Source organism: Hypanus sabinus, chromosome 5 (genome assembly GCF_030144855.1).
Source record: "Hypanus sabinus isolate sHypSab1 chromosome 5, sHypSab1.hap1, whole genome shotgun sequence".
In the NCBI taxonomy this organism is placed as follows: Eukaryota; Metazoa; Chordata; class Chondrichthyes; order Myliobatiformes; family Dasyatidae; genus Hypanus; species Hypanus sabinus.
This window is the reverse complement of record NC_082710.1, coordinates 34016202-34042843: the sequence shown is the minus strand read 5'-3', so window position 1 is coordinate 34042843 and position 26642 is coordinate 34016202. Positions and strand designations below refer to the sequence as shown.

Below are 26642 nucleotides of genomic sequence, written 5' to 3'. Positions count from 1 at the left end.
CATCCTATCAATATCCTGCTGTAACCTCTGACAGACCTCCCTCCACACTATCCACAACACCCCTAACCTTTGAGTCATCAGCAAATTTACTAACCCATCCCTCCACTTCCTCATCCAGGTCATTTATAAAAATCACGAAGAGTAAGGGTCCCAGAACAGATCCCTGAGGCACAACACTGGTCACCAACCTCCATGCAGGAAATGACCCATCTACAACCACTCTTTGGCTTCTGTGGACAAGCCACTTCTGGATCCACAAAGCAACATCCCTTGGATCCCATACCTCCTTACTTTCTCAATAAGCCCTTCATGGGGTACCTTATCAAATGCCTTGCTGAAATCCATATACACCACATCTACTGCTCTACCTTCATCAATGTGTTTAGTCACATCCTCAAAAATTTCAATCAGGCTTGTAAGGCACATTCTGTCTTTGATAAAGCCATGCTGACTATTCCTGATCAGATTATGCTTCTCCAAATGTTTATACATCCTGCCTCTCAGGTTCTTTTCCATCAGCTTACCAACCACTGAAGTAAGACTCACTGGTCTACAATCTCCTGCGCTATCTCTACTCCCTTTCTTGAATAAGGGAACAACATCTGCAATGCTCCAATCCTCCGGTACCTCTCCCGTCCCCATTGATGATGCAAAGATCATTGCCAAAAGCTCAGCAATCTCCTCCCTCGCCTCCCCACAGTAGTCTGTGGTATATCTTGTCCGGTCCCGGCAACTTATCCAACTTGATGCTTTCCAAAAGCTCCAATACATCCTCTTTCTTAATGTCTATATGCTCAAGCTTTACAATCTGCTGCAAGTCATCACTACAATCACCAAGATCCTTTTCCATAGTGAATACTGAGATAAAGTATTCATTAAGTACCTCTGCTATTTCCTCCGGTTCCATACACACTTTCCCACTGTCATACTTGATAGGTCCTATTCTTTCACGTCTTATCCTCTTGCTCTTCATATTCTTGTAGAATGCCTTGGGGTTTTCCTTAATCCTGCCCACCAAGGCCTTCTCATGGCCCCTTCTGGCTCTCCTAATTTCCTTCTTAAACTCCTTCCTCTTAGTCTTATAATCTTCTAGATCTCTAACATTACTTAGCTTTCTGAACCTTTTGTAAGCTTTTATTTTCTTCTTGACTAGATTTATTACAGCCTTTGTACACCACGATTCCTGTCCCTTACCATCTTTTCCCTGTCTCATTGGAACGTAGCTATGCAGAACACCACGAAAATATCCCCTCAACGTTTGCCACATTTCTGTTGTACATTTCCCTGAGATCATCTGTTCCCAATTTATGCTTCCAAGTTCCTGTCTGATAGCTTCACATTTCCCCTTACTCCAATTAAACGCTTTCCTAACTTGTCTGTTCCTATTTCTCTCCAATACTATGGTAAAGGAGATAGAATTGGGATCACAATCTCCAAAATGCTCCCCCACTGAGAGACCTGACACCTGACCAGGTTCATTTTCCAATACCAGATCAAGTACAGCTTCTCCTCTTGTAGGCTTATCTACATCTTGTGTCAGGAAACCTACCTGAACACACCTAACAAACTCCACCCCATCTAAACTCCTTGCTTTAGGAAGATGTCAGTCAATATTTGGGAAATTAAAATCTCCCACCACAACGACCCTGCTATTATTACACCTTTCCAGAATCTGTCTCCCTATCTGCTCCTCAATGTCCCTGTTACTATCAGGCGGTCTATAAAAAAACATCCGAGTTATTGACCCTTTCCTGTTCCTAACTTCAACCCACAGAGACTTTGTAGACAATCCCTCCATGTCTTCCTCCTTTTCTGCAGCCGTGACACTAACTCTGATCAACATTGCCATGCCCCCTCCTCTTCTGCCTCCCTACCTGTCCTTTCTGCAACATCTAAATCCTGGCACTCGAAGTAACAAATCTTGCCCCTGAGCCATACAAGTCTCTGTAATCGCCACAACATTGTAGCTCCAAGTACTGATCCATGCTTTAAGCTCATCTGCTTTGTTCATGATGCTTCTTGCATTAAAATAGATACATCTCAAGCCATTGGTCTGAGCGCACCCCTTCTCTATCACCTGCCTATTCTCCCTCTCACACTGCCTACAAATTTTCTCTATTTGTGAGCCAACCACCCCTTCCTCCGTTTCTTCAGTTTGGTTCCCACCCCCCAGCAATTCTAGTTTAAACTCTCCCCAATAGCTTTGGCAAACCTCCCTGCCAGGATATTGGTCCCCCTAGGATTCAAGTGTAACCTGCCTTTTTTGTACAGGTCATGCTTGCCCCAAAAGAGGTCCCAATGATCCAGAAATCTGAATCCCTACCCCCTTCTCCAATCCCTCAGGCACATATTTATCCTCCGCCTCACTCTATTCCTATACTCACTGTTGCGTGGCACAACAGTAATCCTGAGATTACTGCCTTTGAGGTCCTGCTTCTCAGCTTCTTTCTTAACTCTCTGAAGGCTGTGTTCAGGATTTCCTCCCTTTTCCTACCTATATACTAGGAGACTTCAAAGTTTCATAATTTGACCAGGAAAGAAAGCAAATCTGATTGTTGAAATACTCTGGAATCTTGTCACAGTCTGCTGTAGGCAGAGTAGCTTTAAATCCAGAGAAGATATTTACCAAGTCATCAAAATGCAATTAACCTGGGGAATGGGAGCGTGGCAGAACTCAGGAAAGAAGGACAAAAAAATTGATAAAAAATGACATGATTATTTGAGTACATTGGCAAGAAAAGGACTGTAAGATTTTCTTTAGGTATGCAAAAAGGAAAAAAAAGCCCCTTACAGACAACAGAAGGAAAATCTGTAGTGAGGAACAAGGAAATAAGAGAGGAATTAAAAAATTACTTTACTTCTATTCACCTATCTCCACAGACAGGGATACTCAAATCTAGCCATAAATACCAAAGAACTAAGGATCTAGTGAGAATTAGAAGTTGAATATTAATCAAACAAAATCAGTATGGGATAGAATGAATTCTCAATGTTATTCTCATTGTGTGAAGCTAACTATGTGATCTTCTTTGTGTTGTTGACAGTAAAACTCAAATGATATTTGTTTCCATTTTGAAGAAGGCAAGAAAGGGACTAAAGATGGAAACACGTCAATTAAAAAGGTTTGTTGAAGTGTTACTATGAATGCGTTGTCCAATATTTGCTGCTAGAGCAGTAATGACAATATAAAGTATTTAGTCATTATAGCGCTGTTATTTGTAGGAGCTTCCCTTGCACAAATTGGTTCCTGTATTTATTGCAGTGCATACTTCAATAATTGGTTGAATTTAACTATGAAAGACTTTGGAATTTGCTGAAGTTGTGAAAGCCATGGCATACTTTCAAATCATTCATATAACAATATATAACAACAATATTAGTTAAAAAAATATAATTGAACAGGAATTTATATCAGGTAGAGCAACATTTTATGTTGCAATTAAACTGATATAATCAGACATTCGATTTGTATCTTGTGAGTTTTGGAAGGATTGTTAGAATATTTGCAGGGTAATCATCTGATTGTGTGATACACTTCTACATTCAGTGATCATTAGATAATCAGTTGTCATTGTTAATTAGCATTCAACAAAAATAAATCTGCCCAAAAGCACCCCCGCGCCACTTGAAATCTGGAGCAAAACAAAGGGTGTTGAGGAAAGTCAATAGGTCAGACAAGATCATGGAGGTAAATGGATTTCACTAGTTGAAGTAGTAGGTTCTAAAGGGATATTCAGATAAACAGAGTTTTCATATTTCATAATTCCTTATGACATAGAAGAAGACTGTTTGGCCAACTAAATCTATGCCAGATCTCTGAGCACCATCAATCCCATTTTCCTTTCAACTTTGAGACAATAGGGATTGCAGATGCTGCAATCTGGAGCAACCCAGCGGATCAGTGGATCTGTGGTGGGAAATGGGCATTTGGTGTTTTGTTTCGAAACTCTTCATCTGGAGTGAATGAAGAGTCTCAATCCAAAATGTTGACTGTCCATTTCCTTTCACACATTGAGTTCCTCCAGCAGTTCGTTTTTGCTCTTTGTAAACTATTCCTTTTCACATGTCCGTCAATTTCCTCACAATTCTCCTGCCACTAGGGGCAACTTACATTTGCCAATTAGCCCACCAGGTTGATTTTTGGGATATGGGAGTCATTGTTCCCTTTAATTTGTAATGACCAGTGCTCAAAAATCTTGTGGCTGTACAATTCTCTTTTGCAACATGTGTGCACTAAATTTTATATATAAAGGTATTGACATTAACAGCTCCAAAAAATTGTTGTTAAGAACTTTGATCTCCTCTGGGTTTAATCGTTTTTGTTCTCATTCATCTGCACTCTCACAAAACATACATATCGGGCCTGTAACAGGTAATGAGGATTTTCTTGTTTGAACTCTTGCATACTGTCCATATGTGATTTGCTTGTTAAATGACACTTTAAAAATTCAAGTATCCAAATATTACTCCACTTCTTCCCACTTGCAAATTCTCTGGCAACTTTTACATCACAACAATACACACAGGTAATACCAGTTTCTGTATTGTACATAAATATTGCTTGTAGCTGCATGTTCTGGACCTCATGCGCTTTTGGTGTAGCAGTTTCTGCTGTTTTTTTAAGCCATTCTACTTTAAATGAACTAGCAGTTATTTTGCGCTTGACACCGTTTGCTTGTTTGGAATTCAATATAATGAATCAATAATGTCTTCATTAAAAACAGTATAAATAAGCCAGTTCTAAAATCTGCAGACAAATCATCACAAGCTCCACATTGTCCACACTGTTTGCATCAGAAACCGGAAAAAGAAATGTGATTGTGTACGATCGTGAAATATACCTACCATGCCAATGAAGTAGAGGGTGACAACCTTTTGTGTGCAGTTTAAATTCTTTTGTGCGTTAGTAGCAAAAGATGTGTGTATGCACACAAGCATACACCTTAGAGGGAACATTAGTGGGAACATTATTGGGAGTGCTCTGAACCACCAGGAAAACACCCTTGGCAGACCCAGCAGAATGTGTAAACTGCACATAATCCTAATCCAAGGTCAGGATCAAACCAGTGGACCACTGCACCACTGTACATAAATGCATGTAGAAGGCCCAAGGTTTGCATTATTAATTAGCATTATGCATGTGTGTGTATGAATATTAATTAACATTTTCACAAAACAGGCACGTGTTCTCATGCAGTACTGCTTTTTTGATGTATGTTTTTTCTATGTAGAAGAATTTTGAGGGTAATGTGCAATTAAAGTCCAAAAACATGTTATATTTAGGTAAAAGTATATGGAAACTTTGGAGCAATAATGGAGCCCCAACTGTAAAATACCTTTTTGATCAGTAACTGGCACAAAAGCTGTTGAAAAAAAAAGAAAAGAGTTCTATATAGGAAATGAAGTATTGTATTGCCCACCAAAGAAAATCCAATTTGCTATGCCAACTCTTTCAGAATCCCATAAAAGTGAATTATTTGTGGCAAAGTCCCCCAAAAGATTCCTTGAGATGACACTTACTTATTCCACAATGTGTAACAATGACAAGAAATACCAATGGCATATATTAATATACACAAAATACTACATTGGTAAGCAGTTATGTTGACTGAGACCTTTTGAACCTCAAAAGGTCACTTGTCACTTCATAAAGAGTAATTGAAGCTCCATTAGCTGCTGCTATCTTATTTCCAGGTAGATTAATAATGAAAGACAACAACAAAAGCAAAGATAGGAGCTTAGTCCACCACGCTTATACTGCATAATTGCTCGCAATAGGCTCAGAACAGCGAGGATCCTCATTTGATGTTCATTGAGTCTGCAGCAGCATAGAAAGGTGAAAAATGTAAGTAGAAGGAAGTTTAACTGGAAATACTCTAACGTATTTGAAGTCATTTAACAAGTAAAGAAAGGGGTTAATTGTGCAACGACATAGAAGATATGGTAAAACGAAATGAAAAACTAAGGGGGAACAAAGTCCAAAATGAAGAGCTGATTAGCTTTAATTAAATATTTCAATTAAAATTTTTATCAAATATAAACAGTGTACGCTTTACACATTCTGCTTTGGTGCTGTTTCTATTCACAAATTATTTGGGCACAGGGCTGAAAGGAATAATATTAATCTGCAGCATTCATTAGTATGAGTAAAGACTATTGCTACATTTCTGGACAAATAATGCATGAGATTCAAAAGCAGTTCCAAGGAATTTCACTATGAATTTTGAGTAATGCAGATGTCTTGATAGAAAACTGACAAGAATTAGAAGATTCAAAAAGAAACAAATAAAAATCAAGCTCCATGAATGTGAAATGGTAAAAACACAAAATAATGGAACAAGATAGACACAGCAACAAAAGCATCGATCCGTTAGATTTTTAGTTGAATAATTTTCAGCTGCCAGCTATTTTGCTATCAAATGAGTCCACCAGTACTTATCCAGTTTACAATGTGTTGACTTTACATAGAAAGTGGGAAAAGGTGTCGGCTATTTCTCCCCTTGAACTTGGTTCACTGTTTAGTTGGATTGTGGCTGATCTGATATTCCTTAAGTCCTTTTTGCTACCCTTTCACCATTACCCTTGATCCCTTGATTTCCTTACTAAACAGTAATTTATCTCAGCCTTAAATACAGATTACTATACGGTAAGTAAATGATTCTCCTGCCACGATTCTCTGTGGCAATCTCATAATCACCTGTAACAATAAATTTATTTTGAAATTCGTTATTCAGCTCAGGGTATTGGCATCAGCATCTGCATGCAAAAGAAACACTTCACGTACTGTATATTAAACCACAACAAAACACTTTAGTAGAATTAGCACGAATGCAATGCAGAAAGAAAACCAGATATCTATAGTAGCAGCAATACAGAAATCAAAATACTACGTTATGGATCCCGCAACCCGTCTGGGTCGTAGGGGTGCTGCTATACATCTGAGCGCTGCACCAGTTGTCTCCATCTCTCACAGTAGTGGGTGAGTGCCTGGGTCGCAGCAAAGCTCTATCAGGTCCACTCTGCAATGTTGCCCGCCCATTTCTTCCTCTGTCTGCCAACCTAAACACACCGATCTCTGCAATGTTGGAGTGGAGCTACAGACCCAACTATCTGTTACACAGCTTGTTTTCTCCCTCTAACTCTCTCCGACTTCATGTACTATTCCCTATCTTACTACTAGCACCACCCGTGACCTAGCCTAAGACAAAACTCCTCCTGTGCACTAAGAAAATGCCCTGTTTTATACCCTTCAAAGCCCCATCCGCTAGTACTTTTCCATCCCTTGGTGGTATCAGCTGCACCCCATTATCTCTTCCTACCTTCAGCCCAGACAAACATGATTTTCACCAATCTCCACTGGCTGCAGACTTGTACTTTCTCAAAATGTACTATGGAATGGTTCTCTTGTCCTACTCCAAACTAACATCATTTTGTCTTACAGATTTCCATTTTATTTTAGCGTATACCAAGGAGGAATCCTATTTAGCCCTTTCCTTAAATCACCTGGGAGAAGAAATCAGGATCAAAGTAAGTGAAGAATGCTTATAAAGCAAGATAGCATGCTCAAAAGTGGGCCTAAAAATAATATACAAGTGATATTACGATGAACTGTACCGATTAGCCTGATTGTTAAAGACCTGCAAAACTGCTAATGTATTTTCTCTTTTCCACAGGAGCTGTGAGAAAAGCTATGTCAGAGAGGAGGAAAAAATGAAGAACATTTCTAAAATGGGTGCCAGTGGCAGTAAGATTAATATTAAACTCATTGCACAGAAAGTATATTTAGACACTGGCAAAGAATTTCATAAGTATAAAATATGGATAAATGATGTGCAAATCTTTCTCAGTATTTCATCTGGATTTTTCCTTACTTCAATTGTTCAAGATATTGCATACTTTAATGTAGAAGTATAGCTTGTGTTAGTCAGTGTTTATTGCTTTTCTCTTTGAAGCATCTGTGATATTGTTGAAGAGCAAATTAAATCTGAATGCATTCTTTAATTATTCCATCCACAACATTGTATTAAATTTTCTGAGTTAAAAGCAACTGTGTACACGCAAGCTTAATTTATCAAAAATATCCTTAACCCATCATAGGTTTCATTCAACCTATCTGAACACATTCATTTGGATCACTTCTACACTCAGACTATAGTTGTATCTAATGGTTTAAATGTTTTCATAGTTCTTGCTTCTACCACTTGTCTTGGAAACTAATTCAACATGTTTGCCATTTTCTGCAATAAAAGAAATATCCTGACCCTACTATTCAACTTCATTCAATAAGTTACCTTGTCCAACTCACACAGTCTACTTGAAAACATTAAGGTCTTCTATTCCATTTGCTTTCTTTGGCTGGAGATAAAGTAAGTTCTTAATATTCTAATTTTTAGCCAAAACACTGAAGTATATCTAGCATCTCCTCATATTGTTTCCTAACCTTCCAGCTTTTCACAATAATTTTTTTTCTGGTACTTCTCAGCAAGCATACCCTAAATATAATCTGATTAAAATTCTTGCTCATGAACTTTGATATAACTTTTTCTGATGCTCGTTGAAATATTTTGATAGTGACTTGTTTTATTCTGTTCTGCTGTTTGCCTGTGCAGTTTGTATTCATTGGACTCTATTAACGGTTGCTCTACACCGATTGAACTTGCACATGGCAGATATCGGTATTCTGAGGCCCAAATATTAATCTGAAAAAAGGATGGAAAAGTTTTCCAGAATTAATGACAGAACCTATTTATCATGATGAAGGGTCTTGGTCTGAAACATTGACTATACTCTTTTCCACAGATGCTGCCTGGCCTGCTAAGTTCCTCTAGCATTTTGTGTGTGTTGCTTTGCATCTGCAGAAATTTTCATATTTGTGGTTACCTATTTATCATTTTCTGATATACTTTCTATGTGACAGACAGCCAATCAGACAGGATTGCTGGTTGGCAGGTGAGAAAGTCAGCAGGAGGAGGCAATGTATGGGACAAGCCCCCACAATCGGGTAAGTGTAGTAGGCATGTTTGGAGATAAGGGCAGTTACGCCATGGTTATCTGAACGGAACTAGCGAAAATAAAGGTCTTGTACAGGGGACTGATACTCTGGCATTCAAGATGAAAATTTGCTTAAGTGGCTGAAGAGCATTCCAAGTTGAAATAGCTCACAAACTCTATTACAAAAAGCACACACCCCTGGAACCTCTTTCCTGAATGCAGTAGAACACAGATACACTGATACACTAAGTAATCCACCGCCAGAGAAGTAATAACTGGTATACTTGTTTTCATTGCTTGAAGTGTTGAGTGGAAACATCAGAAAGTCACATTATAGCTGCATGAAATGTTGGTTAGATCACATTTGCAGCAGTTATGGTTGATGTTTTACAGGAATGATGTGGAGGTTTTGAAGAGGGTGTAAAAGAGTTTTATCAGGATGTTTCTTGGAATACAGCACATTAGGTATTAGGAAAGGTTGGACAAAGTGGATTGGTTTTTCTGGAGTGAAGAGGCTGAGTGGCAACTTGATAGAAGAATACAAAATCATCAGAGACAGATAGAATAGATAGTCGGAGTCTGTTTATCAGGGTGGAAATGTCAAATACTAAAGAGCACAGCTTTAAGGTCATAAGGGAAAGCTGAAGAAGCATTGAATAAGCTTGAAATAGGTTTTTTTTTTATAGCTTACAGTATTTGGGGAACCTTCATAGTACTTGTCCAAAGGCAAAGGTAAGATTGTGGGATGACTATAACAGTAGCTTTATCAATCTGTTAAAGTAAATGGCCCACACTTCCAGCAACTTAATTGGTGAACCTTTCACATGTAATGGCATTTCCTCATGGTTATACACACAAACTAATCAAATATATTCTACAGGGTCTGAAAATATTTTGAGTCACTGCGAATCAAATTCTCCAAAAGCTCAAAAATTATTGTACAGAGTAGCTAGCTTAGCCCAATGAGCACAGAACTGGATCTCCTGACTAACTTGAATGATGTCTGTACAGGGTACATCAATATAATGTACATCTGAAGTGCATCATGCATGCAGATTAACCAAAGGCAATTGCCTTTTCAGGCCTTGAGGTTGATATATAAGGCTTGCAAATGATAAAACTCCAGATAGTGGACACCCATAAATGTGTTAACTCACATTTATTTTAGAAGTCATATTTACTTTAGAAGATAATGCTGTGCAATGGCTGCTATATTTGCTGAAAAAAGTGTTCATGAACAAAGTGTGTTCAAATTCAGCAAAATGAACTCAATCATGATAATTATGTGTTCATTATGCTGCTCATGGAACATTAAGGTTGACTTTAAAATAATGTACTGTTACAGAATTGGAGCAATCAGAAGTCATGGACAATGTCTCCATGCAGCTATTGCATAACTCTAAACAAAAGTCAACAAAGTTTTGATCTGATTATATAAGAGGTTTTGATAATATTACTTGAAGCAAACAAGTTCCAACAGCTTTTGTTGACTATGTCTTTTATGGTGGCTACAAAACACAAGCCACTTTCTGACATATTGGCACCAAAATCAACAAGGTGTATTGTGTCAGTTTTACACATGCAATAATGAAATTCATTTCTGTCTGATTATTTTTTAAAATAAAGGCACCCATGAGCAATAATTTTCGACCAGCAACTTAGTGGTGGTGATTTCCTTGTTATTGTGGCAGACAATGTTACAGCCAAAGAGAAGAGAAAGGGTGCTGAATGTACAGTGCATAACTCATTGTCCTACTTCAACCATAGTCACCAGCTTCCTTGAATGAAGTTTGCTTCAGGTGGACCCACAGAATGGTTATTCCAACCAAACTAAAGAAGAAAATAATAGATGAGTGACTTAACTTGATTTTTGTCTGTTAGGGTTTAAGTCTATAGTATCCTGAAAATGGCAAGGTAAGAAGATAAGGTGGTGAAGAAGGCAATCTGCATGCTTCCCTTCATAAGGCAGGGTATGGAAAATAAAAGTTGGGAAGTTATGTTGCAATTTTACAAATGCTTAGACTACACAGTGGAAAAGACTGCATTTTGATGAATATTCTTATCATCAGAACAAACTACAGCCTTTGTGACCACCAATTTCAGCAAGAGTTAGCCCTAAGTGTGAGATTAAAATTCTCCCAAGATTGAAATTAGTCCAAGGAAGTCTCGAGAACTCCAAATTGGGAAGTTTGTCAAAACATTTATGAAAGCACCTATTCCACAATAAAACTGCTCTTTTACAGCTTCTCCCTCGCACCATGCATTGATTTCACCAGCTGCTCCTTCCATCCTGTCACACATCTTTGAACATGGTACTAATTCTCCATATATTCCATTAATTATTTGACAACTTCCCTATAACTTCACTTGCAAATATGACAGAGAAAGGCCCTGTGGATTTGAATTCAGGCAAAATTGGGCTCTCCCAAATTTCTGCCCTTCAAAGTGTTTAATTAAGCACACTTAGGAAAGATGAGCAGCACTTATAAGAATTGCTTCACCATAACATTATTACATATAGCAGCAAAGATGGCAAAGTCAACAGCTTAATAACGAGATGTGCTATTTACTGACTGAAATGTTTTTACCTGCAGATCTTTGGGAAAGAAGTGCTCTAGGACTGGGTTATTCAATAAGCAGGAAAATTTCCCAATCTAGTATTTCTGTCTTGGAAGACAATGGATCTAAAAGTATTGATCTGCCTGGAAGTGTATCAGAAATGAAGGATGAACTTAATAATTACTCCACATGTGTCGTTAAAAACACAAGTATTGATGAACAATCTGATCAAAGTAAGTACATCTTGTTATGATTGTAAAGATATTATTGAAGATTTTGAGAGTAATAAAAACCTAGCTATGATTAAACTGAAAGACATTGCTTAAAATAAGGTCAATTTTCAAGTTCACCACCCAGCTATCAATCTGGAAATCTGTTTCTGTTACATAAATCTTTAATTTAATTAATTTGTGCCTTGTGATCTTAAATAATGTGGAGGATCTATAAAGGCTTGATGTTCTTCACCGGCTTACAACGGTGGAGAGTTCAAGATTTTAACTCTATACTTTAATATTTACCTGATGCATACTCACCTTTTGCAGACCTTTTGGAAGAGAACTGCCAGCAGGGTGTTGCTTGTGGGTCAGCTTGTACTTAACTTCCCGTACCTGCATATTGATGCACCGCATGTGCAAGAGGTCAGACGTTTACACATCCACTTTTTGCTCCACTTAGTTGGGAGTCCAGCACAGACTTCTGATTATCCTTTGGAAGGACAGATGTACCTTGTATCTCAGTTCTCAGAAGATCTAGACCCATTCAGTTGAATATACTCACCATGCTAGATGGAAAACCAGATTTGTTGGTTTATATTTTCCATTATTTAAATTAATATCAAAATAGTCCAGGGACCAGGAATCAGGAGACTGAACCTGAGGCCTAGTACCAACTGTGAAGTACTTCTCTTCATCAGACCACAATAGCAACAAGGCTTAGCATTTAATGGGCGCCACAAATCTTAAATGCAGTCAAGGCAATAAAAGTGGACAAATGGGTGCCATGGTGGTGCAACACTATTACAACTTGGTGCATCGGATGCCCTCTGTAATGTGTAGGTTTTTCCTGGGTGCTGTGTGCTTTGATTTCCTCCCACAGTCCAAAGACGTACCAGGTAGGTTAATCGATCATCGTAAATTGTCCCGTGATTGGGTTAGGGTTAAATTGGGCTTGTTGGGTGTTGCTGGCTTGAAGTCAGGAAGGGTTTATTCCAGGCTGTATCACTGAATGAATGAACAGACAAGTCAAATAATATCCAATCTAACAAGCACTACAAATTGTTTTCATACTGAAAATTCTCCGATACTAGAGTAAACCTGGGGCCAAAAGATCATTGGTCTGTTTTTGTTGTATTCATGGATTTTGATGGTGTTCACCATGCAAGTACTCAAATAGCACCTTAAAATGCATATTAATGCAAAGAAAGGTAAAACACTAACCACTAATATGTTATATTGAATGTGAACCTTTGGCCTCCTTTGATACCCAAATATGACTTTGTATTCAGACAAACATTCTGGAGTGAAATGGTGGAAAACTGCAGGATATTAGAACATGGTAGAAGATGCTAAAGAGAATGACTAAGTAATAGAAGCAAAATAACCACTCCCAGGGGTAACACCGATTCATCAGGTGGTGCTTAACGATCCTGTCCGAGTCTCCTATCTTCATATTTATTACCAATCCAAGGAGTTGGTTAAGAACAGAGAATGTTCCTAACATAGGAATGAAACTCCAACTTTCTGGAACTTGTCTCAAGTGTGAAGCATATAATCCAAAAGTTGATATTTCATTGATAAACTTTATTTTTTAAGATAAATTATCATTTTTATATTTTATATCAAGACAGTTTTTAATTTCAGTCACACCAGCCAACGAATCCTTCATGAAGAGACTGAGTATGAGAATAAAGCAATTGTTACCCTTCAGACAACTAACTATGCAGAACAGAAATGATCCAACCTTGAATGAAGGTACTAATATACAGTACATGATAGTCATATATCATTTTAACTATCGGTGTGCTTAATTTGTCATTCAGACAATGAATGAAGAAGAACCTTAAATGATACAGATAGAATTTCTGGAGCAGAGCTCATGAAGGAATATACACTACCTTTACTTAGCCTTCCCAGCACAATCTCCAAATCAGGGTATCTTTGACCAAGTTGCTAATAGTTGATGATGGCACATGGAGAGAAATGGGAGAGCTGGGATCCAAGTGAACAGAGCAAACAACAGTAACTATGTAATTAAAACACTGGAAAATCAATTAATGAGCTTAGTAGAAAAGTAGCTTAAAGAAATGAATTCAACATTAGTTTGAGTTGAGTAAAATGTAACAAAACAGAACATTGGAGTAAAAGAGAAAGATGAATAAAATATAACAAGAGAAGAATTTGATTGTTTTTAAAACATCAATAGAGTGACATTGCACACCGATATTTTGACATAAAATTCTGTTTAAGTGTGCTTTGATTGAATGAACATTATGGCATATGACATATCCACATAGGATTCATTAAAGTGACATTTCCAACTATGAAAACAGAAGTTCTTGGTATCTTTATTTTGGCATCTTCAATGGTGAGGCTTCACCATGAGTATTGTGAACAGTTTTGGGCTCGTCATCTAAGAAAAGATGTGCTGGCATTGGTGAGGATCCAGAGGAGGTTCACAAGGATGATTCCAGGAATGAAAGGTTTATCATATGAGGAACGTTTGATGGCTCTGGTCCTGTACTTGCTGGAATTTAGAAGGATGAGGGGGGATCTCATTGAAGCCTTTCAAATGTTGAAAGGCTTGGACAGAGTAGATGTGGAAAAGATGTTTCCCGTGGTGGGGGAGACTGACAAGCGTGCACAGCCTAAGGATAGAGAGGCATCCATTTAGAACAGAGATGTAGAGATATTTCTTTAGCCAAAGGGTAGTGAATTTGTGGAATTTGTTACCACAGGCAGATGCAGAGGCCAGGTCGTAGCTGTATTTAAGGTGGAGATTGATAGGTTTTTGTTTGGCCAAGGCATCAAAGGTTACGGGGGGGGGGGGGGGGTGGGAAGAAGGCTGGGGAATGAGGCTGAGAAGGGGAAAAAAGGATCAGCTGTGATTGAATGGTGGAGCAGACTCAATGTGCCAAATGGTTTAATTCTGCTCCAATGTCTTATGGTCTTATTTGGAAGTTGCATTTAATTTGTAAAGATTCTTTCATCTGCTTCATACTTCTAGATGATTTAAAAATTTTATTGCCCTTCTGCAGAATGATCCTGTCAGACATTTGTACTCCTAATGAACTGACATTTTCTGAACATAAGAATTAATTTTTAAAACTATTTAAATATATTTTAGTAGCTCTGACTATCAGATATTAAAATCTCATTGAAAAAGCCTTTAAGAAGTAATAATGATAATATTAGTAAATAAAAATAAGCAATAAATATTGAGGAGATGAGCTGAAGAATCCCTGAAAGTGAGTCCATATGTTTTGGGACTGTGTTGGGTTGAGTGAAGTTACCCACTCTGGTTCAAGAGCCTGATAGTTAAGGGGTAATAACTGTTCCTGAACCAGGTGGTGTGAGTGCTGAGGCTCATGTATCTTCTTCCTGATGGCAGCAGTGAGAAGAGAGTGTGGCCGGGATGGTGGGGGTCCTTGCTGATGGATGCTGCTTTCCTGTAAATGCGCTCCTTGTAGATGGGCTCAGTTGTCGGGAGGACTTTACCTGCTTTGAACTAGACTATATCCACTACCTGTGTCACTGCCTTTTGAAATGCAGGCTTCCCACTCTTTCTTTGTATATTTTGAGTTCCTCATTTGTATTTTATCCTCAAGAATAAAACACCCCCTACATTATCCTTAGAAATAAAGTACTGTCTTGAAAGCACTGTGAAAAAGTAGTTACTCTTATTTGTTCGGACAGCTCTCCACAGTCCTGATACTTTTTCAGTAAACATTAGGAATATTGATGAGAGCACTTTGCTTCTAAATGATTCAGACAATCTAAATTATTTATTTGCTGTAGGGATGTACATTTAAACTTTCCTGTGACTCTTCTTCCTCTCAGACTCTAATTAATGTGTTAAGAAATCACAATAGTGGTTAGTTATTCCTCAAATAATATTGTCCTGGATTAAATAATCCGAATGTTTGGTGGAGCTCAGTATGCGTTTTCCCCTCTTTCAACTAACTGGTTCATCTTCTGTGATGTTGCATATAGCAAACTGGTAATGCCCCAACAGCTTTCTATTCCCTGGCCCTGTCTGTTTTCACATGGATGTCCAGTCCCTATACACTTCTCTTCCCCTCCAAGAGGCCCTAAAGCTTTCTGCTTCTTTCTCAACAAAAGACACAACCTGTTCCACTCCATCATTACTCTCCTCCATCTCACAGAACTAGTCCTCACCCTCAACAATTTCTCCTTCAGCGCTTCACACTTCCTCCAAACTCAAGGGGTAGTCATGGGTCCTATCTTTACCTGCCTTTTTATTTCAAAGGCTTGAAAGGTTCCAAGCCTTTCCTGGTATACTCCCAAAAACTTTCTGCACTACACGAGGAAATCTGCAGATGCTGGAAATTCAAGCAACACACACAAAATGATGATGAAACACAGCAGGGCAGGCAGCAGCTATAGGAAGAAGCACTGTCGACATTTCGGGCCGAGATCAGGATTAACTGAAAGAAAAGATAGTAAGAGATTTGTAAGTAGGAGGGGGAGGGGGAAATGTGAAATGATAGGAGAAGACTGGAGGGGGAGGGGTGAAGCTAAGAGCTGGAAAGGTGATTGGCAAAAGGGATACAGAGCTGGAGAAGGGAAAGGATCATGGGACGGGAGGCCTAGGGAGAAAGAAAGGGGAAGGGGAGCACCAGAGGGAGAGCAGGCAGAGTGATGGGCAGAGAGAGAGAGGGAAAAAAAGGGGGGAGGGAGGGAAAAAATAAATAAATCAGGGATGGGGTGAGAAGGGGAGGAGGGGCATTAACAGAAGTTAGAGAAGTCAACGTTCATGCCATCAGATTGGAGGCTACCCAGACGGTATATAAGGTGTTGTTCCTCCAACCTGAGTGTGGCTTCATCTTGACGGTAGAGGAGGCCATGGATAGACATATCAGAATGGGAATGGGACGTGGAATTAATATGTGTGGCCACTGGGAGATCCTGCTCTCTGGCGGACAGAGCATAGATGTTCAGCGAAACGGTCTCGCAGTCTGCGTTGGGTCTCACCAATATATAAAAGACCACTACGGGAGCACCAGATGCAGTATACCACACCAGCCGACTCACAGGTGAAGTATCGCCTCACCTGGAAGGACTGTCTGGGGCCCTGAATGGTGGTGAGGGAGGAAGTGTAAGGGTAGGTGTAGCACTTGTTCCGCTTACAAGGATAAGTGCCAGGTGGGAGATCGGTGGGAAGGGATTGGGGGGAACGAATGGACAAGGGAGTCGCGTAGGGAGCGATCCCTGTGGAAAGCAGAAGGGGAGGGGGATGGGAAAGATGTGCTTGGTAGTGGGATCCCGTTGGAGGTGACAGAAGTTACAGAGAATTATACGTTGGCTGGTGGGGTGGTAGGTGAGGACAAGGGGAACTCTATCCCAAGTGGGGTGGCAGGCAGATGGGGGTGAGGGCAGGTGTGCGGGAAATGGGAGAAAGGTGTTTGAGAGCAGAGTTGATGGTGGAGGAAGGGAAGCCCCTTTGTTTAAAAAAGGAAGACAGCTCCTTTGTCCTGGAATGAAAAACCTCATCCTGAGAGCAGATGCGGCAGAGACGGAGGAATTGTGAGAAGGGGATAGCATTTTTGCAAGAGACAGGATGGGAAGAGGAATAGTCCAGGAAGCTGTGAGAGTCTGTAGGCTTATAGTAGATATCAGTAGATAGGCTGTCTCCAGAGATGGAGACAGAAAGATCAAGAAAGTGGAGGGAGGTGTCGGAAATGGACCAGGTAAATTTGAGGGCAGGGTGAAAGTTGGGGGCAAAGTTAATCAAGTCAACGAGCTCAGCATGCGTGCAGGAGGTGGCGCCAATGCAGTCATCAATGTAGCGAAGGAAAAGAGGGGGACAGATACCCATATAGGCTTGGAACATGGACTGTTCCACAAAGCCAACAAAAAGGCAGGCATAGCTGGGACCCAAGCGGGTGCCCATGGCTTCACCTTTGGTTTGGAGGAAGTGGGAGGAGCCAAAGGAGAAATTATTGAGAGTAAGAACTAATTCCGCTAGATGGAGCAGAGTGGTGGTAGAGGGAAACTGGTTAGGTCTGGAATCCAAAAAGAAGCGGAGAGCTTTGAGACCTTCCTGGTGGGGGATGGAGGTATATAGGGACTGGACGTCCATGGTGAAAATAAGGCAGTGGGGGCCAGGGAACTTAAAATCATTGAAAAAATTCAAAGCACTATATTGATGACAGTATTGGTGCTGCTTCGGGCACCGATGCTAAGTTTATCAACTTTGCCTCCAACTCTCAGCCTGCCCTTAAATTCATTTGGTCCATTTCTGATCCCTCTCACTCCCCTTTCCTGATCTCTCTGTCTCCATCTCTGGAAACAATCCAGCTACTGATATTTTTTATATACCTAATGATTCCCATGATTATCTTGACTATATCTCTTTCCACCTTGTCACCTGTAAATATGCTATTCCCTTTTCTCAGTTCCTTCGTCTCCACTGTATCTGCCCCTAGGATGTGACATTCCTTTCCAGGAGATCAGAGATTTCGTCTTTCTTCCAAAGAACAGGGTTTCCCTTCTTCTACCACTGATGCTGCCTTCACCCTCATCTCCTCCATTTCCCAGATATCCTCGTTCACCCCATCTTCCTGCCACCTTAACTGAGGTAGGGTTCCTCTTGTCCTCACCTATAACATCAGGAGCCTCTGCATCCAACACATAATTCTCCACAACTTCAACCATCTTCAATGGGATCCTACCACCAAACACATCTTTACTCCCTGCTCCCCTCCACTCTCCATTTCCCATAGGGATCACTCCACCATGATTCTCTTGTCCATTCATCCCTTCCCACTGATCTCTCTCCCTTCTGGCTCATACCCCTGCATGTGAAAGATATTCTACACCTACCCATTCAGCATCTCCCACATCTCCATTCAGGGCTCCAAACTATCCTTTCAGGTGAGGCAACACTTCAGCTGTGAATCTGTTGGGGCTGCCTATTGTATACACTGCTTCTGGTTTGGTCTCCATTACAGTGGAGAAACTAGAAGTAAACTGGAGCACCATGTTGTCAAGCACCTCCACTCCATCCACAAAAAGTGGAACTTGCTGGTGGCCAACCATTTTAATTCCTATACCCATTCCCGTTCCAACATGTCAGTCCCTGACCTCCTCTTTTCTTTCTGTCTTTGTTTTCATCTTCATTATATTTTTGTGTTGCTTCTTGGGTGGGTGATGTTTGCTGTGAAGGCAATGTGTGGAAAGAACAGCAATCGTCAGTTGTCACTGGTTCTTTTTACTGAAAATGTAACCTTCAATTGCAATTTCCTGCCCTTGTAACACATTAATTTATTTTCTACCCTTGCATCCCGTATTGACCATGCTATTGTTATTTCTCTCACTCCTTTTTACCAACCACACATTCTCATCCTTTATTTATTATTTCCCTTAGAAACTACCGGGTCAGCAATTTCATCATCTCCTCCTCTTTGCTCTCTTACTTCTTACTGACTATTGCTAAAGAGATTAAAGGTTACTTTATCTGTGGCTTATCCAACCAGCAGGATTAGAAATGGTGTCAAAAAAACTTTGAAATGATCACATGTGAACAATGCACGTAACATTAAACTAACTGGGTTGATAGGAGCTGCATCAAATCAGTGAAGCTGGGCTCAGAGTAATTATTAAAATAATCACAATGGATAAAGCTTTTTTCCAATTATATGGCTGTTGAATGTTGTGGTATTCATAACATTGGCCATTCTGCCAACGTTCTGAATAAGAGAGTAGATGCAGGAGTGAACGCTGCATTCAGGTTTTGTGCTGACTTATATTCATTTTGTGTACTTCAACCAAAGTCATCCTCACTTCCTTTTCACAACGGAAGAAAAGAGAAAGGATTGGAAGAACTTCTGAAGACCACATGCCGGAGGCAAAGGCTTACATTCCATATGAAAGTGCCAGGTTTCACATTGCCAAGGTAAAAGAAACACATTACTCAACTTTGTTACATTTTACCTGGGATTCAATAACATAACGAAGTATTGGTACCATTTCTGATTGACGCTGATTTAAAAACTGAAATCATCCGAAGAACAATGATTGACAGTGGTTAATAAGAAAGTATTTTTGTTAAATTGATTAATTAACTAATCTGTCATTGTCTCAAGACCCCTATTTTACTTCAACCCATCCATCAGAAACTGCAACTTAATAAGCTGTGTTCTATATATAAAGTAACAGTGAAAGCCTCTTCATTTTTTCCTATCTCCAGGTAGTAGAGGATATGCATCAATTGAGAAACAAGTATATAAAGCACATCTGTGAAATGGAGGAAAGTTTACACACTCCAGAAAAGGAAAAGAAGGTACAAGATGCAAAGCTGATAATGCTCTTAGAACTGAAGTATTTCCTAACTAATATATATTCACTGTGATGCATGCAACTTCTAAGAATTGTTAAAGAAATTACCATTCCTGATGCCTCCCATGTATTGGTAGTGGTCATTCTGCATTGCTGCAAAGAAATATTTAGTATTCTGTTTTTTTACAAATTGCTGAGAGTTTAGAGTTTAGAATTAAATTTTGGGCTCATTGAATAATTTGTTTTACCTGACTCGCAGGAACAGAGCATCCTGAAGCTTCAAAAGCAACACAGAGATAAGATGACCATTTTTAAAGAAGTTCTGAAAGCATATCAAGAGCACATAAAAAAGAATAACAAATATTGGGAAGATCTGGTACAGGTAAACTATTAGAAAAATATATGGATCTGTAAAGTAAGGTCCCAAAAAAACAACGATCTTGCCCAATGATTTATTCATAGTACAAGCAAATTTTTAATTTAAAAATCTCTTGTAAAATGCAACTGAGTATTCTGCGTTTAACAGAAAATGCATTTAAGGGAATTTGGTGCAGGTCTTTCATATGGATGGAAGAGACCTCTAGCAATGTCAGGTGATAACATTTAGCATGTAATGGATAGTTTGAAGTCAGGTTCAAAATTATGCCCAGATAAAACTCTAGCATAAATCTTGCACATTAATGCAGGATTGAGGCCTACAATTCAGTGCTAGGTGTAGGTGGTCTGATCTTTGTCTGCTGTTAGAATACCAACGACCAAGGAAGTCCTTAAAAGGCTTTCGAAGCATTTGATCTCATCATGACTTTGTTGCTTATGTCCCCAAACCTCACACCTACTGTCCTAACAATCACCTATCTGCCTACACGTGCAAACAAGCTGGATGAACTCAGCAGGTCGGGCAGCTTGTTCGTACGTGTTGATTTGACCACAGCATCTGCAGTGTACTTTGTGTTACCTATTTGCCTACATTCAGTAGCTGTCCTTCTGACCTACATGCACTCGTCCACCTCATCTCATTAACTTAACCTGATTTATGAGGAAAAGTTGAACGAGCAAGGGCTTTTCTCTTTGGAGTGAAGGAGGGTGAGAGTCAACTTTCTGAGATGTATAAGATTATTTCTGTTGCTTCTTGGGTGGGTGATGTTGGCTGTGAAGTCAATGTGTGGAAAGAACAGCAACCATCAGTTGTCTCTGGTTCTTGTTTGTGAAAGTGTAACTTCAGCTGCAATTTCCTGCCTTTGTCATACATTCATTTTCTTAGGATGAGAGTCAACTTCACTAAGATGTATAAAATTATGACAAGCGTAGATGAAGTGGACAACCAGTAACTTTTTCCCAGGGTGACAGTGGTCAATACCAGAGGACACCTGTTTAAAGTGTGAGGAAAAAGGTTTAGGGGAAACATTAAAAGTAGTTTTCTTTTTTACACAGAGATTGATATGTGCTTGGAACACACTGTCAGAAGTGCTGGCAGAGGTACTAGGGACATTTAAGAGATAGGGATATACTGCAGATGTAAGAAAAATGGAGGGTTAGGGTTAGATTCTAGTTTAGGAGAGAAGTGTTAAAGTGATCATTGAGTATGTTTATATAAGTTGGTGCAATTTGTCTGGTGAATTGTCCACACTGTGCTGCACTATGTTCTACGTAAACTCCAGATCTAAACCATGATCCCTGTCAAGTTTATCCCATGACTTTGGCACGGTATTTATTGCTTATCCCGGTAATAAGCAAACTGATGACTTCCCAGTCACCCTGTTTATTCCAGCTGTACATTCAGGGCACATTTAGTCAGAACACAGCTTTGAAGTTTTTCTGCTGCAAAGCTGACTTTGATCATCATACTAAAATATATTTATTAATCTGTTGTTTTATTGAATAATTCTAGCATTTAAAGAATGAAAATAACCAACTCATCCAAGAACAGATCCAAGCTAAGCAAGAACTTGAAAAATGGGAATATCAAAAGGTAAAATGTGCTTGAAAGCTATTGCAAAATGTCAGCAGAGAATGACAGTTTACGAATTACCTTTTATCAGGCTCCTGACCACACACAGAACTTAACCACAAAATCAAAATCCAATAAAAATCATTTTCCAATTTTTTCATTCCTGTTCTTACTTATATGACTTGTTGACCAATTGAGGGACAAAGGAACTGGGGAATTCAATGATATTGTTGACATCAGGGATAACGAAACATGTTAAATCTGCCATTCTTGATGGATAGATGAATGAATAAGGATGGCTGAATAAAATCTGAAAGAAATATATTGACTGAATTAAATAGAAAGCTCTACTTACCTATATTCCAACACCTGACTTGTCCCATTAATCTCAAGTGAGTTCTCTGCATGCACCAGGTTAACCTGGCTTAGATTTAATGAAGAAATTACTGAGCCTGAAAGTTGGGAAATTTGTGGAAGATGTCATCTCTATTACATTCAAAAGGCCAGAGAACATGCTAGAATATTTTTGTGGAGCAAGAAAAAAAATCACATCTCTTAAATTCTGTTTTACATTACTGTATATATGCATTGTTAATCTTTCTTGATGTGAAATACTCTTCTGCTTATTATTGAAATCACTTTAAGAAACAATCAGATAGTTTTGGAACTTTTTGCATACGTTATCACAATCATAACAATGAATTAAAATTATTACCTGTTTTATACTTTAATTGTGTATGATTCAAATTGCATAATGAAGTACTCATAAGCAAAGTAATTATTTCAATTCCATCTTAAATTAAAGTATTAGGAAAAATTTTTTGCTTTTACAGACTAAAATTATAGAAGGATTTTCCCAGAAGATTGATCTATTATACACTCATCAGATTTCAAGTAAGTATCAATTAGCATTAGAAAACAAAGCAAAATGATTTTTTTAATATAATGAACAACCCCATTCTCAAATGGATGATATACATCTGTGTCAAAAGGATATATCCCACAACATATTCCAAAGATATGTATGTGTATTTTTGAAATAGATTTAAATATTTAAAATGATAAATTATGATTATATATAGACTTAATTACTGTTGCAATTATATTTTGACAGGAAGAAAAATCCTTACAAAAATTCTTTGTGATTAATCATATCCAGCATGCACTCACTCCTGTTTTATAATAATTAACAAATGTAATTTTTGTTTGGCAAACTAGTTGCATTATTCAGTCCTTAATTATGTTAGTTGAAATGCATGAACGGCCATGGCTATCTGGCTATCAGTGTCCTTTGTTCTTTTTTAGTCTACATCTAATTAAGATTGAAAATTAGCAAACAAATCCTTTTTAATTGTTGCATCACTAAACGTAATGGTTTTGAGGACAGCAGTGATCTTAGAATCTAAATTGAGATTTTCATCTTCTATCTTCAGTTCTGTACTTGGTAGCCTGTGTTACCCACACCTTTGACTACCTCTCCATACAACTACCTCTCTTGCCACAAAGACCACAGAAAGTATTATGCAAAACTGTCACTACAACTACCCTAAATAACCTTTTCAAATAAGTGTACTCATTAGCTCAAATTCGAATATGACAAATGTCACAGGAATACTAACAATAAATAAATGGGAAATGTTGGAAGTCATAGGTTTAATACTCTGAATTTCATCAGGTTGAGGATATTAACAAACCAATAAGAAATTTGTGGCAGGATTTGCTTTCTTCTGTATTTCATTACGGTATTATATTACTATTCCCCTGCATTTCCGATGCTCTCTTAAAATGGCTAGGTCTGGAGTGACCATTTTAAAATATTCAGCATGCAAACTCTCTTGCCTTACTTTGTACTGAGTTCTACATATGTTTTGAAATGAGCTGACAGCAATCTGGTGCTCTCCATGGAAATACACACTATATCCTCAGGGACTTAGAATATGGATTCATGAGTAGTTATGTTACTCTTCCTTTTGAATAAATGATACCTGGCTTTCATTTACAAAATTGTATTCTAGCTCTGAAAGAACTTCATATAACTAGATTAGAGTTGGAAAGAGTACAAGAAATGCTAAAACTACAAGAAGAAATTGTCCCTGAGAAACAAGAAAAAAATTGTCTGCAAGCAACCTCAGAAATCAAAATATCTGATGATCCAGATTTTGAGGTACAGGAGAACTGTTCCCAGGAGGTTCATGAACAGAGGCAAAACCTAAAGGTAAATGTGACTGATATTTTCTTCCTTACTACACACATCATCCCTTTCACTTCAGTTATTCATCTGAACCCTGAAATTTTATGGGATTTTCAGTGGAATTTCAGTGCTTTTGTATTCATAAAACTGCAAAACACATGAAATTTTAGAGTCTAAGACCTTATCAGAGGTAATTTTAGCTTGTTTAAAATATGATACATTAATAATAAGCTCTAATTAAGAAACAGGTCATCATCACAACGTGAAAACTACAATGGAAACTATAGATGCACAATAAAATCATACTGTCTTGGAAATGTTCAACAGGTCAATCAGCAGCTGTAAAGAGAAAAAAGAGTCAATAGTTAAAGATGATAAACTTTCATCAGAAGGTGATTGATCTGATATCTTAGCAAAAGAGAAATATGGATCTGAACTATTGACTATTTCATTCTCATGAGTGCGTCATTGTTTGCCACGTATTTCAGCTTTTTTGTTTAATTTCTTATCTGCAAAAAGTCCACTTTATTTCATGCAAATATGCAGTACCTATCTAGCACAACCCTCCATTTAACTCTTTTACTTTTTTACCCTGAGAAATATCCCTGGTACTGATGAGTTTTTGCATGATAATATGCTTTATGACTTCAATATTAAACAGAGTACCAGACACAAAGGCCAACCAGGCAGGATCTGCAGACCAGTTTATCTAATTTTCACTACAAATTGGTTGTGTGGATGACAAAGGAATAACTATGGAATAGCATTTGTACAAATGTCCTTTAAGACTCATTGCACAGAGGGAAGCAGTAATTTGATTTGCTTTTTAAACGGAGCAGAAAAAAATTTGTTTACAATTCTGCTTCCTGCCAGAGCAGGGGAACTGGTTAGTAATTGGGATTCATTAACGTTTGCTGATTAACAATTGCAAGTCTAAACAGCAATCCAAGCCAGCACACTGGTTGGCTTCTATGCAGCTTACAGGCATTACATGCCTGATGAAAAGGTAAAGCTGAATGGATACAGAAATTTTAAACAAGATGCTACTCTCTTTTCCTGCATGCTGTTGAACCTGCTGCTATCTGTAAGATGTCTGTATGTTCTCCCTGTGGTTGCTTGGGTTTCCACCCACAGTCCAAAGGTGTACTGGTTAGTAGGTTAATTCATCATTGAAAATTGTCCCATGATTAGGCTGGGGTTAAGTTGGGTGATACTGGGCAGTGCAGCATGAAGGGCCAGAAGGACCTATTGTACACAGAATCTCAATAAAGAAATAGAAGTTAAACTCACTTGCATGCTTTATGTCTCATTGATTAATGTTATCAAGTTTGTCTTGCTTCAACAAACCCAATGGAGAACTGTTAAAATCAAATAGATTTTTTCTGGTAATGAGTTCAATTGCAAATAAATGATAATCTGATGAAAGAATCTCACTATCAAATTCAAGAACAACTTTACACTCTATTCTTCCATGATGTCTAAACTTGCTTTCCTCTTTAGAATTGTATAAATACTCTGGGAGAAACAGAACACACTGGAAATGAAAAGTGGGCTACTGTCATTGGACTACCAGAAGAAACACAAGAAAAGGAAGTGCACTCTAGTGCTGCAGAGGTAGGGTAGTAATGCAGAATGAGAAAGGAAGCCAGTGCTGGACTAACCATTGCTTTGCATTGACCTGAAACCATGCAGAAATAAAATATAACTGATAATAAATCTTTGACAATTTAAACACTAATATTGATTTCTACCCTGTACATTTGAGACCATTGTTAAATTTTGTAAAGATAAGTAATTTTTTTCTGTAAAAAAAAATAAATGGATAAATGAAATTTGAGCTCTCGTGCATACTTCATGTCTCATCATATCTTCATTTATGACCTTCAGATTAAAAGTTATGGAGAGGTCCAACACTGTCTAGGGAATATTTAGTCACAAGACTTTCTGAATATGGAGATAAAATATATTTACCAATACATTTGGCGCTTGTTCTGCAAGTTACTAAAATTGTGGCTAGTCCTCTTTGAAGCTTAGTCCTAATGAATGATCTTGGCCCGAAACATCAACTGATTCCTTTCCCTAGAGGCTGCCTGGTCTGAGTTCTTTAAGCATTTTGTGTGTACTACTCGGGATTTCCAGTGTGCTAATAATCCCCTATCTTGTTCACTTTCCCTATGCTCCCTTTTCAGAATGCAGATCCCACTGATGCAATTGATTTATGACTATAGAGTGATAGAATTTCACAGGATGGAAATGACCATTGTGAATAGGATTTTAAAATGTCTTGGTCAGACTTGGAGTATCATGAGCAGTTTTGAGCACCGGTCTATGCAAGTATGTGAAGTCATTGGAGACAGAGAACTTTCACAAGAATGATCCCAGGAATTAAAGGATTAACCTATGCGGAGCGTTTGATGGCTTTGGGCTTGTACTCATT

General features: G+C 38.5%; 1 protein-coding gene across 6 annotated transcripts in view; it reads left to right on the top strand.

The window, feature by feature from the left end:
• The window catches only part of LOC132394047 (putative leucine-rich repeat-containing protein DDB_G0290503), a 97419-nt gene that overhangs the window by 51470 nt on the left and 19307 nt on the right, over window positions 1-26642 (top strand). For all 6 annotated transcript variants that reach the window (XR_009512150.1, XR_009512151.1, XM_059969704.1 and 3 more), the window contains exons 2-14: window positions 3045-3122; window positions 7442-7527; window positions 7674-7744; window positions 8918-9001; window positions 11586-11783; window positions 13410-13520; window positions 19562-19683; window positions 19978-20070; window positions 20326-20448; window positions 21955-22035; window positions 22848-22908; window positions 24030-24229; window positions 25706-25819. Coding sequence is in view for 4 of the 6 variants with exons in the window: in XM_059969704.1 (XP_059825687.1) it covers window positions 7711-7744; window positions 8918-9001; window positions 11586-11783; window positions 13410-13520; window positions 19562-19683; window positions 19978-20070; window positions 20326-20448; window positions 21955-22035; window positions 22848-22908; window positions 24030-24229; window positions 25706-25819 (1221 nt within the window). In the remaining 2 variants the exon portion in view is untranslated. The remainder of the gene's footprint in view (window positions 1-3044; window positions 3123-7441; window positions 7528-7673; window positions 7745-8917; window positions 9002-11585; window positions 11784-13409; window positions 13521-19561; window positions 19684-19977; window positions 20071-20325; window positions 20449-21954; window positions 22036-22847; window positions 22909-24029; window positions 24230-25705; window positions 25820-26642) is intronic.